Consider the following 13,772-nt stretch of genomic DNA (forward strand, 5'->3'; position numbering starts at 1 on the left):
TGTATATGTGGAGCAGTTTGGCAGCCCAGAGCGCAGTCTGTCACGCTTGCTTTGGACTCATAAAAACGTACCTGAGACAGAGTTTGGGTTTCTGCTGGATTTCGCAGCAGCCCTAATTGCTCTTGAGCTGCATTCAGAGCAAACCTCCCAGCGAGCTCACGGCTGTAGCCTGACAGCGCTGCGCTCCAAACATGTCGTCATCCCTCATGTTGAGGGCCTAACGGTTTCGCATGAATGAAAGACCGAAACCTCACCGGAACAAACTAGATGCTTATCAATGAATATCTGAAAGGCCATTTCACTGTGTAATGTTGAATTCATTGTCTAATTTAAAGCAATTGATGGATTTGTTTTTAATTCGGCAAATGCTATGGTTTCATATATATAAATATATATATATATATATATGTATATATCCCTTTACCTTGGTGTGTGTGTGTGTGTGTGAAACAAGCAGTTACATGGCAACAATCAGAAATGATGTCTTTAAATATGCAGCCAACACTAGCAACCACTTAGTTTAGCTTATATAATGAATAATATAATATAATATATAATGAAGGGGCAAACTCCTCTCATCAGAAATTATGTTCTCCTTTCTTTGTTGTTTTTTTTTATTATATTATAACTGCTAAGAGTAATATAACCCTTTTATTCTAACCTCCTCTGCACAAACATGATTTGTGCTTCATTCTGGTGTGAATATGTGGATATTTAGATGAGAAAATCAATATTAATGTATTTAAATAGCACTTAGAGCTAGCAGCGAGTTCGTCTGGCCAAACAGAACGAGAGGGCAACGGGTGGTCCTCCCACTGGCACTTCTCAAACTAATTAATTGAATGATGACACACAATTGTTTACCTCATTTATTCAACCTTCGCAAACAACAACAAGAGGACGTTTTTTTGTTTTTTTTCCTCAAATGGTGACTCTTGATACGATTCTAGTCTGTGGGCTCACGTAGAGAGGCATGTTGGTGGAGCTAATAGCTACTTAGATTAGCAGAAAGGCAGGGGGCAGGGTTGATGTTCTTTCAAGAATGCGGCTTCATGCATCTAATCATTACTTGAGCTCATCATTTTTTTTTACCTAATCTGTTCAGACCTCAGAAAAACCAAGTGGAGAAATGATTCATCTGATTTCTGTTTTTTATTCTTCACTAAGAATAATATCAATTTTATAATCTCCCCCTCAAGAAAGTGAACAAATTGACTTCCAGATATATAAAAAAAATTCTTTTAAAAATGACTGTACACGTCAGGTTGCCTCATCTCCTCTAGTACAATAAATATTCTTATATTTTTCTCTATTTGGTCCAGCAGAATCCTCCTCTGTCTAGCTGTCACAATGTATCGTGGATGGGCGACGACGAGGATATGCGAGGTCTTCTTCATGTGGTTCCTGCACAAGAGCACTTGCTTTATTCCAGCCCTTTGCCTTGGAGGTCTGACACACTGAGACACATATTAAGCCTTTGTGTTAAGAAGTCCGTGCTGAGGCCTCTTCAGTGATGTTCAAATGGACCCTGGCTTTTTGTAAATACAATACTCAAGGCTCAGAGGGATATTCAGTTAGAGTGTCAGAAGTGGGAACTGCGGATTTGTTTTGTTTCACGTCGTATGTATTCTGTGGTTGAAACCATAAACGACACTGGTTTATCATATGCAGGGAGTGGCACTTCAAATGGCATGGGCTCCGTCTCTCCTGTCTCGAAAGACATCCAGTGTATGGCGAACCTGGTATCCATAACCTCACAACGACCGCTTTCTTTGTGGATTCTCTGTACGTCTGCGTCACTTCAGCATGATTGACAGAAAAAAAACAAGAGGAGCCAAAGCATTAGAAGATTTGCGGGGGAAAAGAAGCCGTGGAAGGCAGGCGAGCATGTGTCAAAATGCATTTGACACTCCAAAAGACTGGCTCGAATGTGTCCGCCGTTTTTGAACAGAAAAAAAGAAAACAATAAGAAAATCAAGGACCACATCCAAAGGCCAGAGCTCAGTCCCCAGCACACTAAACACACAGCTTTATGTTCCTGCCACATTAGGTTAAGCTACCAGGATCTATAGAGACTTGAGAATGAAAATGGCACTCAATTTCCCTTTGATTTTATTGTGCCATTAAAAAATATGGTTGTAACATGTTTTGAGGAGCTGCTTTCAATTCCCATACCAATAAAGCACGTTCAGGTAAAACAATTTATAATAAACTTCCCCTCAAATATTTTTTTCAACACTTTTCCCGCTGTACTTTTATTTTTCTTCTAAGCTCAAAAAATGTTTTCTTTTAAAACGTCTGAAACCTGCCGGCACTTGGCAGATTGATAAAAAAGTGCGTTCGACGTTATGCTGATAGTGTAGGACGTGAGTTGGACAGCGCAGCTCCAGACACTGTGAATTGTGGCCTCCTTCCTGACATACCTGTGGCCTGAACCTCCAAACCTTTCCACAGACACACACAAGCTAATCTCCCAAGATCAGCAGCAGAGGTTCTCTCCGCCGTATACAGCCTTCCTTTCCCCCCTTTTTCCCCAGTCGTATGCTAATTCCAGGATGTGGGATCTGCTGCGTTCAAATGGAACAGGATTATTTTATTCTCAATCAGCGTGCATTGCGAGATTAGCAACCAGCAAAACAAATGTTTAACAACAAAGACTTTGCAGTATTTGTGAGCCAGATTTGATGAAGAGACTTTTCAGTCAGAGTAATTTCCTCGCTGACTGATCAGCCGGTGATCTAAAATGACTGCAGGCCTGGATTTTATTTTTCTATTATTGCTAGGATAGTATCGTTAGCGCTCTGCAGATAGTTATAGCCCAAAAGGGGCCGTAGAACTACGCTTTCCAGCCTCACAGCTCTTTACTTTGGCCAAGTTGGCTTTCCTTTTCTGTCAGTGATGTGTTCAAGTTCAGCGGGAGTAAACGTGACCAAGTGAATGTCAGTTTGCTGTAAACACATCCAGACTGTATATTCTATGGTGAAGAGGTCTAATGCTGCAGTTTAGTTTGACTGGATGGAGGCATTGACAGAATGAAATGTATAAATTAAACATATATTTAAAAAAGAAGAAAAAGAAGTGCTTTTCTCCTGTATGTCAAGATTAAAAAAAAAAAAAGAAAAAAAAAAGGAGAAGACTTGAAACAGCTGTAGTTTCAGCCAGTTGTAAATTTGATAATCAAGGCCTCCAAATCCAGCCGTGCGACCGAAGATGATGTTTTCAATCGGGAGGCAGCTCTTATGTCGTGTTATGCAGAGACAGGTCGCTTTAGTTGAGCCGAAATGAAAAATTAATCACTTCGACAGTTGATTGACAGCTGAACATATATTGCAAATTTTCCATCTGAGAATTAGAAGAGCCAGAATCAGTCATAATTTGGGGTTTTCACTTTGCCTTCATGTCTCACTGAGTGAGTGCCGACTGCAGATGAACAATCACCAGTCTGTGTGATGAATAGCTTTGGAACGTACATCTAGGCGCTGCTGTGATCAATGGGGTGTTGCTGTAAACCTCATCCCTAAAGACCATCAGAGACACATTCTGATTAGCACTTAATCTTACTTCCATCCACCCTGGCTTCAGGAGAACCAGCGTACTGTGGCAGAGCCAGCATACCTCTCTGAAGACTATCTCCCAGCGCTCCAAGAACAGAAATGAAAAAGGACGAGTCCAAGGCAGCCACTGACATCCACTGACTGATTTTCACATGATTACAAACTGATGCTTGCACTGGGCCCACTTAGCGCTCATTTTTGTCTGGGTAAATCTGCTCTGAGAAATCTAATATGCTGATCCAGGGCCAGTGAGGCAGGCATGCTCTGCTCTGTCTCTCAGGGTTTGTCCAGTTCTCTGCGCAGTGTTTTATTAAACGTTGTGGTAGGTCGGAGCGGCGCTGTTACGCGGTCCCTGCTTGTGATATTTAAGACTTGGCTTAGATCAAACTGAAGTGTCTCTCATTTGAGATTGGATTTGCCCAAGGACATTTTCCTGTAAACGGGACGCTAAGGAGTTTACATTGAAAGTCACATATTGTGGAATGGACTGGTCTTTTTACTGGCTCCTTTGTCTTCCGCAGGCAACTCGAGCCGAGGATAGAGCCACTGTGGCTTTGTGAGCTTTCAACGGCTGTCTCAACACAATCGTTGGGGAGGCCAGTTCTGACCAGAATTAATGCAATATTCATATTCATAACCAATCAGCATTCAAATGTTAAGAGGGGAACCAGAGTTTGCAAGAATGACAAATTGTTGAATTGGACATATTTACGATGAATTATAGAATATCCTGCTAATATATATATTATGGCTGTTTGGGTTTTACTCTTGTAGCCCTCCCACCATGGAAGTAGCTCAGCTTCACCCTATCCTTGTCATCAGTTGAAGTGGAAGTCATCCGTAACCGAAATATCTGAAATAATTTGGCTTTTTGACTGCGAGTACAGAATAAACTGACTTCTGAACCGCTGTGTCAGAAACGCGCTCCAAAAAACTCACAGCACTCCCGACCTCACACTTGAATAATGCTCGGTTCTCGACAGCGCTCTACACACCATCAGCAGAATGAAAATGCAGCCGACAAAAGTGTGGTATGGGTTTACTTCACCGGGTCAGAGCCAGGAAAAACAAGAACTGCTGACTGCATAAATGTGCTCATCATTTTCATCCGTCATCGGTCACTTTTAGGTGTGGCCGGTTGTCATCTCACTGTCGGTGCATCGAAAGGTCACTTATAAACAAACAACCAGGCCTACAATTCAGCCACTGCAGAACACACAAAGCACAGCTGCTGGGAAGTTGAATGCCTTTGCTCCCTGCAGAAGGAGACAAACGCTGACGCAGACGCAGAGTCGTCCTTTAGGGTTAGTATTTTGCTCACATCCTATATTAAGAGACGTTTTTACATTTTTATACGCGTTGAAACACAAGAAATACGATTCAGCATTACCAGCGTAGTTGCGTTGTTGGGGTTTTTTCTTAAGTATTTTTGCAAAACTTCTTTGTAAATTGTGAGAAAAGTCTTGTTCTGTTAATTTTTTAGAATTCGTATACATCTGGATTGGCTACGTATATCTTAAAATATGAGTGCAAATGTTTGAATTCTCTTGGTTTCTTGCCAAATCATTGTAGAAATACGATGAAACTCTGCAATACTTTCCAGGAATTAGTAAAGAAAGAAAGCAGAGTTAGTTAAGGACAAGTGGTGTGGAAGTCCACAGTGAGGCCATACGTTTAATTATTTCTGATGCTGTTATCTCATGATGAAGGGTTAATTATCTCATTGTCTTGAGATAAAAACTGTCATTCTGTGTTCATTTATCACGATGATCGCTATAATGATAACTCGTTATCACAAGACACATCGTTTATTGTATTAAAATAATGGGACAACTTAAACATATCAGTTATCTCGTGAAGACAAGTTATTGTGTTGATAGAGATAATTAACCCATTATCACAAGACAATGGCGTTAAAATGAGTGAGATGCAAGTTTCCGAATGCTCCGGTCAGAAGCTTTTCATGAGCGTCGGTGTTGAGGCTCCAAGCAATAACGTATATGTTCCTTCAATGTATTTCCAAGCCTCTCCTAATGACGGCCCCTCTCTGTGTCCTGCAGCTAGCTATGGAGCGTACCCCATCTGTAAAGGCTGCTCAGTGTGCTCCAGGGACAACGGCTGTGTAAACTGCCAGCCCAAACTCTTTCTGTTTCTGCGGAGAGAGAGGATGAGGCAGTATGGGGAGTGTCTTCACGACTGTCCAGCTGGATACTATGGCATGCGCAGCCCCGAACTCAACATGTGCTCCAGTAAGTTCTCCTGAACCCTGCTCACTTCTTCTCCACCTCAACCCCTCAAGTTCCCCTGCAGTTGACCTTCCCCATCTCTTCCCAACACCCCAACCAGCGCCACCACCTTATTTCCCTCAGACACACACACGCGCGCGCGCACACACACACACACACACACACACACACACACACACAGACTCCCTTAACTCCCCATTTTCCCACAGTGCATGATTTATCATCTATCATCCGGAGGAGACACACCTACGTCTCATCTGTTCACACAGGTGGACGCGTAGGGAGTGGTCTTAGATGTGCGTCTCTCGGGAGACTAACAGGGGATTTCAGTCTCTTTACACCTGCATTACCAAACATCTTGTTGTCACGGCATATTTTTGAAGACACAAGGCGCAATCACGATGCACTAAAGATCCAGCCAAACCAATTCCACCGGGACTCATATCGTCCCATTAAGAGCCGCCCCGTTAGCCATGCCATTCAACATCATTGGAACTACAAAGATGATTGTATATTTGCATTAAGGCATGAAACTAACGTCTTTTGGCAGCCGTTAAAGAGCTTGTGGATTTAGACTTCCACCAGACAGTGTAATTTATTGGCAGCACAAGTGGATTTTAGCTTTGAACACACAGCCAGTTACAACTGACAAGTCCAGATCCTCCACATCAACTTTATTGTGATTGAAGTTTGATAAGGAATAACACAGATTAAGAACAGAAAACAAAGCATCGTAACCCTAAAGATTAATCATGTTTAAATAGGGATTTGTAATGAGTATATTAAAGAAACAAGTTCAAGCTCACATTATTTATTGTTCCAGAGATAAAACCACATTAGATATCTGGCGAACAGTTGTCTCGCTGTAACACATATTGCTCTCTCTGACTGCAGTAAATTTGGTTCATAGCATTTTTTTTCTCCTGTTTTGTGGAAAACATCGTGGTAGTTTGAAGCAGGCCACGCCCTTTGAGTCTCGCACGCTGAATTATGGTTTACTACAAAAACCAAAAGAGAGAAACAATAACTCTGAAAATTGAAAATGCTCTCATGATTCTTGTCAAAAAAATAACTCTGAAATCCAATTAACCAAATGTCTCCCTCACCTCCTCATGTAGCGCCCCGATCTCATAACCTTATTTTACCAGGGAATATGCTCCGAGAGAGCGAGAGCCTTTATAGGTTTACACGGAGCCTGAGGTGTTGGCTGAGTGTTTCATATGAAAACAGAGAGGAACTTGAACCCATTTGGTTCTCTGAGCCAAACTCCTGACAGACCCAGAGGAGGGTGTCCAGACCTTTAGGCCCAATAATATGAGCATGTAGCCACCACAGCAGGAGAAAGAAAAACTACCGTGCACTCTGCTGCTCACTCAATAACTGCTGACGTAGATGCAAATACATCTGCTGTCTTCGTGTGCTTCTGGAAAATAAAAGCATGTTTACTGCCTCATTTCCACATAGCTGGAAAATGGGCGAATAAACCGAATGTCCATTCATGTCTGCAAAGTGCTAAATTCAAAAACTTTTGCTCCATAGTTGTAAAATTTTACTTTGAATATATAAACAATTTTTCCTGAATTGAATGCCTTCCTCCCCCCGTCATGAGTATGCAAGGGCGCTGTCTCTGCATCGTGAGTTTAGCACCGCCCACAAAGATTATGACTGGTTTAGTGAATGAAGGTGCATGGAGCACCTGGCTATGTGAGGCTACGCGTTAGCTAACAGGCTATTTCCTCAAATCAGTCACATGTTGCCAGTCAAGTTGTGTTTGATGAATTAAAACATCCGGTTTAGATGCTCGGAACACATTCAAACTCATTAATGTTATTCTGCTAAAAGGGTGGTTAGTCTCTACGCTGTAAATATGCACCTAGATTGAAGTTATTTGGAGCATTAAACACGTTTTGAAAAGAGAATCTTAATGACAAGTCAACCTCCTGCATCTAGGACATCAATGGGCTTTCTTTAGTCTAATGACGGCTACTTCATAAATTGCAGATTATCTATATTGTCACTTATTTATTTGTGGCTAATATGGGCAAATGAGGTACATCCATAAACAAATGCATTGCATTGCGTTGAACACTAGGGGGCATAATCCATATGAAATGAAATTACAGACACCAGACAAACTATGCAGAAAAAGAGGCATAAATTGTTCCAGCTGATGACACCATGATGTCAGAGCTTAGGTGTTTACCTGGTCAAGTTATGATAGTTTGTCAGCAAAGAACTGTAACGCATCAATTAATAATGTTTAGGCCTAAAATGACTACGACTATGGCTTTGTTAATTTGGTAATGTGTGGTCAAGGTGATTGTAATGCCTCTGATTTTGATTTGATGTGCTGTAGGTAATTATACCTCGTTCCTGATTCCAGCAATGTTCCATATAGTCTGAAGTCATCCTCTTATAACTTCATGCTGTGAGTTTTCAGCTGGCTTGCTAACATTAGCCTTTGTAAACCTACGTAGCCTAAATGCAATTTCAACAGGTCGGGGTGATTTTCATGTATTTCTGTGAGGTCGCGTGTGTCAGCTAAGGCATCCACAAATGTAGACTGACTCAGCGATGAACCACAATGACTTCTTTCTACATGTGAAGGACGGATTACAGTATCTGACATCAGGAAAGTAGTGTAATAGCGTATTACTTGCTTTTGAAGTAATCTAATCTACTATCTAAACAAGTAATACATCAAGAGCTGTTTTACAGGAAAAGTGAGATGACGTTAACATCAGAATCTAACCCTCCCTCTGTTTGTCACGGAGGAAGAGATACTGATTTACTAGATGCACTCATAACAAATGTCAAAATACAATTTAAGTAAAAATATCAATCTTTGAAATGATGAGATCTTGTGTATGGTCACGCATACTGTATATACTCATTAAATCTCTCCACAAGCACCATCAGTCATAACTGAGAAAACTGGAAGAGAAAGACATCTTATTCTTGTTTGTCTTCTTTTCTTACTTTAACCCTGCTATCCTATCTGCTGTATTACCACGCAGGGTGGATTCTGAGTCTAAATGGTCCTGATGTGTGGCAAGTTAATCTGAGTCCTCTCTGTACAAACTGCACATAGAACAACATCTTGTATTGTCACGTAGCATCAGCTCTGCGAGCCAGACTGACTTTGATGTGATCACTGCTTTAGTCATGGCTCTCTAATCCATTTTTCCTGTTTGACCCTCTTTCTCGGCTGCGCTCTTTGTGTCATTTTCACAAAATACTTCACGTCTGACCCCCATAAACGGACATTTTTTAGGTTGGAAGCTCATTGTCGGGTCAGTGAATATTTCTCTTGGGTTTACAGTCGCAACTGGTATGCAAGGCCTCAAAGGCAGAGAGAGAGAGAAAAAAAACCTGACGGTGAAGGATTGTCCGCTGATGCGGTAAGGGCTGCCGTGTGCTCCTGGTTTCCAAGGAAGCTTGGAACGTGGCATTACGTCTCTGTTATCATGAGCTTTTTAAACACAGACTCTGAAATCACTTAAGGAGCAGCTGCTTATTATTACGCCAGAGTTTGTCTGTGTGATCTTATCTCATTCAAGAATTTTTTGCGGACTGCCTAGCTAAAGCAAAACAAGAGCTAGACAAGCAAAAGGTTTATAAACCCAGTCACTCACGGGCTGAACGCTTCGGTTTTTCTGTTGGGACTCCAGCTTCACCCTCTTCACCCGTGTCTCCACGGAGACAGCGATGGGTGAACTGAAGGCACAAACACAGCTTTTAGCCAGTGAGCTGACCGCATGGTGAGGCAAGTCGCACAGTCCACTATGTTTTGATAAGAGGTCCTGTGAAATATGATTACATTTATTAGATTTCTGGAAGACATCTGACAACATGAGAACATTTCAGTTCTCCAGCTATAAACTGATAGAAACAAACAAATAATTTGAGTCGTGATATCTCGAGTAAAAAGTCTTTACCTTGTGTCAATTCAGGTCCCAAGTCATCAAAACAATCGCTTGAGTACGAGTAACTGACGAGTCCACAGCTCTATTTTTGAGTCAGTTTAATCTGAAACTAGAGGACATTTGAATTAACCAGAAACAGAGCAGCATTCTTTCTTGGCTCCACCAAGTATAGTAAAAATCAGCTTCATAGTTTATTCTTAATCCTGCTGACAGATGAACCAACAATCCAGGATCGACCTCGTCTTTCAAAGTATCGGTCTTGAGTTGGGACGTGCTATTGTGCATTTCTTGTAAAGATCCTGTATGTAAAAGGACAGGCACGAGTCAGGTTTGAGGGTTTCCATGCTGTGACTGGGGCAGCAGTAAACCCTCTGCACCCTAGTTTAGCAGCTTACTATAAAAGCTGCTCATTTTTACAAGAGGAACTGTACTTCGCTTGATGAATTTTAGATTTAATATTTGCGATTCTGAGGGGTTTTCCCCTAAAGGGCAGACAACATAACACCATAATAAAAACAATGGTGCTCCACTTTCCACAATGCAGCATAACTGCAGGCCCATTTACAGCTATACTGCATTTGTATCCCAGAGAGGTCCCAGACATGGGAGCCACACTGTTAGCTGCCATTATTGAGATGCCGTCCCTTCTTCAGCAACGCTCTTTGTTGCATAAGAAATTGTCTGTTCATTCTGTGCTTTGATAGAGCTCTTTTCAGCAGCTAATGGGTGGCTTCATATGAACCATAAACCATATGTAGTAACTCCAGTGGGGTCCACGGAGGTCGTTATCAGCTGCCCAAAAAAGGCCCCACACCAGTGTCTGTGGGTGTCAACCCATTGCTCCACAGGGAAGATTTGTAGCAATGGTCACACAGTGGGCTGCTTTATGCGCAGCCAAATGTGTGTGAATGCGGTGCAGTCATGCTCTTGCCTCAATCACATTTCATAATGCTTTGGTTTTAACATACAGCACATTCCTAAGTCAAAGTATTTTCTGACATTTTGTATCCCTGGCTGAAAGAATTATGAGCTTAAAGGCGACTGTCAGAACCGTCTTTTACAAGAGAGAAAGTGTTGAGAGGGTCAACATGAGAGCACGGCTGCGCTCAAAACTTCCTCCCTGGAGGTGTGTTATAGGCCCCCCACGGCTATACACATACACAAACTCTCGCCACCAGCTCAGTAGCTCTTACCCTCGCGGTGCACTTTCAAACAAAGAAACCTCAGCTGTGTTCGCTGCCAACCAGCATCGCCTGATCAAGGCCTGGGATTGCCAATATCCTGGAAGCATGGTTTAAATATCACAGCCTGGTCTGTGCCAACTTAATGTGCCACTAGAGACTCCTCTGTCAGAGATAATCTTTTGGATTGCCAATTGTGATTCTTGTTTTACTGGTACTGAGGAAATTGGTAACCAAATCCCCTTGTTGTGTTTCACACTGCGTTGGCACCACACAGCTGGAGCTAAAAAGGCGATTGGCTCCTCTGAGATCGTTTTAGTTCTAGAGTACCTCACGGGGATTTATAGAGTTTGAGGTGGATGCGAGCCATGCTCCGATGGCTTCAGCCAAATGGGTACCAAAGTGAGTTTTGCAACCTTCAGTTGGTAGCGCTGGCAGCTGGCTCTGCCTCTCATTCAAGCTCTCCCTTGCTTGCTCTAATTCGGAGCTTGTGGGTATTTCCATTGCACAGTCTAACCAACAAAAAGACCAGTTGCTTTTGGCCTTTGAGCTTTACCAATGGACATTTAATCATCACAGCTTTACTGACCGCACTTTCAGATTTGCCAGACAATACAATGCACCCACCAAACCAAGCCCTGCTCCCAGGACGTAACAGCCAGACACCGAGTTGAATAGGTTATTTTCTTAAAAACTGTGTAATCGTGCATACTATTGTGTGACTAGAAAGGCTGTGTGTGCTTGACCACTTTCTGAACCTCAATGCTGTTTGTATGTATGCTGGAGCTGGCTGAGCAGACACAGGAGCAGATCCTGGTATATCATAACGCTGTGTTTCTTGGAGTGAGGAAGCAAGGAGAACCGCTGACATGTCTGCCATCCCTGTTCTCTCTCCGGGAGGCTGCTGATTGACAGGGACACCACCTCTGCTTCACCTAGCTGTGCACCAGCATACGGAGGAGCACCCATGTGGAAAAAAACAGCATGGAAAGAGTTGAGAAGAACATGGCAGCTCTGGCCTTTGCCATGAACTCCTGCCATCCACAGCTCCATATGACATGGCTGAGTGGCAGCGAGCAAGCCAGAGCTACCATGTCAGCCAAACCTCAGGCGTAGAGAGTAGGTCAGAGCTGTACGGCTCAGCTTGGAGGCAAAGGATGGAAAAATAGGACTTGTTTTCCCCTTCGCACTGCCAGGCCTTTTACGACACGGACACTCCTGCTGTGCAACATCAGGTCTGGTTAGCTTTCTGGAGGAGGTTGAGATGAGTGGTCTGACCAACTATATTCAGCTCAGATAACATAAAAGACCCAATTTGGAATGCAAGAGATGAATAAATCTTCTCAAAGTGATTTAGCACCTCCATGTGAGTGATTAGCGATGGTGCTGTCAGTTTGTGTTAGAACAATATTTGACTGAAGCTGACAAGAGGATTTAGTATCCTTGATATCCAGACCACAGCGTGAGGAACAGCTTCTGCCAAACATGTGCCATTAACTCACAAGTGACTTAGTGACTCGTCTCTTATCTGAAAATGCACTTGATATACAAACCAAATAAGATTCATGTGCAAAATCAAGAACAAACAACAACAGTGATGTGAAACTCGTGCAGGTCTGATGACATCTCTCAAATCTCAACCGCTTCATCTGCAGCTTTGTAAATTCCTCCCGCAGCTGAAGCATACGGCTTTTCCTCCTTCCTGCCTTCATGATATAACTCAAAGCCAGAACCAGGCTGGGAGATAATGATGATAATACATTTAAGTCGCAGGAACACTGAGCCTTCAATAGGATCTGATGACCTCATTATTTCTCATTAGTTTCCCCGAGGCACCTAGATGAAGCCTTTAAAGGTGGTCCAGAGGTTAATCCTGCGGGGAGAGTGAACCCGCTCCCCTGTATCTGTTTCTAGAGCTGCCGAACAAGCTGCTGACTCAGCCAGCTGACTGACCAGTGGTCAGCGTGGGAGTTTCTCCCGTGTCACAGATAGCCCGCGCTGTCCTGGATAGCCTTCTGCCTGATAAGTGGACGTGGGGATAAATGTCTGTCTTAGTGATCCCTTCCCTACCCATTCCTCTCCGTGATGACCTATGACCCTCGAGCTTTGCCTCCCTGGATTCTAACTCCCTTGGAGCCACATTGATGTGTCATCCACCTCATCCATCTCTCAGAGTAACATCACTACTTATCTTCTATTTAGAAAACAAGCTTGTCTAATATCTAGTTGACCACCTGAATATTATAAGAGCCATGCTCCTAATCAGAAATTGTCATTTACTGCTGTGAGAATTCACATTGTTACTTGTATTTACTGACAATAACTGTAGGATTGCACAACAACCAGAGTGCTTGAGAGTGTTGCCAGATGTTCTTGTCCCCCCCTAACTCTTTTATTTTGTGTCTGTGTGTGTGTGTGTGTGCATGCGTGTGTTTGGGAGCTCAAAGTCTCTCAGGTGATGACAGGCCTGGGATGTGTGAACGGTAAAAGACAGCACCGTGCTTTCTAATTTGCTTCGTGATTTATTAGCTCAGCCTCTGAATCAGGCTTGCTTCGTATCAAACCGTAGCAGGGCTGATTTAGTTTCACGCAGAGGGAAGTGGATGAGAACTAGAGACACAGTGAGAAGCATTCTTACCTCCCCTAAACTCACATTTCGCCGCAAAATCTCTCCAGTGGTCAACCGAAACACACATATGTTGAAATATAAGATAAAATGTAGCGATGTATAAAGAAAACAACCACATAAGGTGAATAATATCAGAGGGTGTAATTAATAACAATTTGAGAACGCATGAAATGACCAAAGAGACTGAGTATATGTACATTTTTCAGCTTCGTTGCAGAGTTGGTCTATCTCCAGCC

The 13,772-nt window shown here is 42.7% G+C and overlaps 1 protein-coding gene across 3 annotated transcripts in view; it reads left to right on the top strand.

Moving 5' to 3' along the window:
• rspo2 (R-spondin 2) overlaps positions 1-13,772 on the top strand; it is a 68,541-nt gene that overhangs the window by 22,741 nt on the left and 32,028 nt on the right. For 2 of the 3 annotated variants that reach the window (XM_086217363.1, XM_086217364.1), the window contains exon 4: positions 5,615-5,803. In XM_086217363.1, the coding sequence (XP_086073489.1) occupies positions 5,615-5,803 (189 nt within the window). Of the gene's footprint in view, positions 1-1,277; positions 1,448-5,614; positions 5,804-13,772 lie in introns of those variants that run through there. The other variant, XM_086217365.1, reaches the window with a different exon arrangement.

Source organism: Aulostomus chinensis, chromosome 11, assembly GCF_037954235.1.
Source record: "Aulostomus chinensis isolate RoL2024-O1b breed Wild chromosome 11, RoL_Achi_v1.0, whole genome shotgun sequence".
NCBI classification, from domain to species: Eukaryota; Metazoa; Chordata; class Actinopteri; order Syngnathiformes; family Aulostomidae; genus Aulostomus; species Aulostomus chinensis.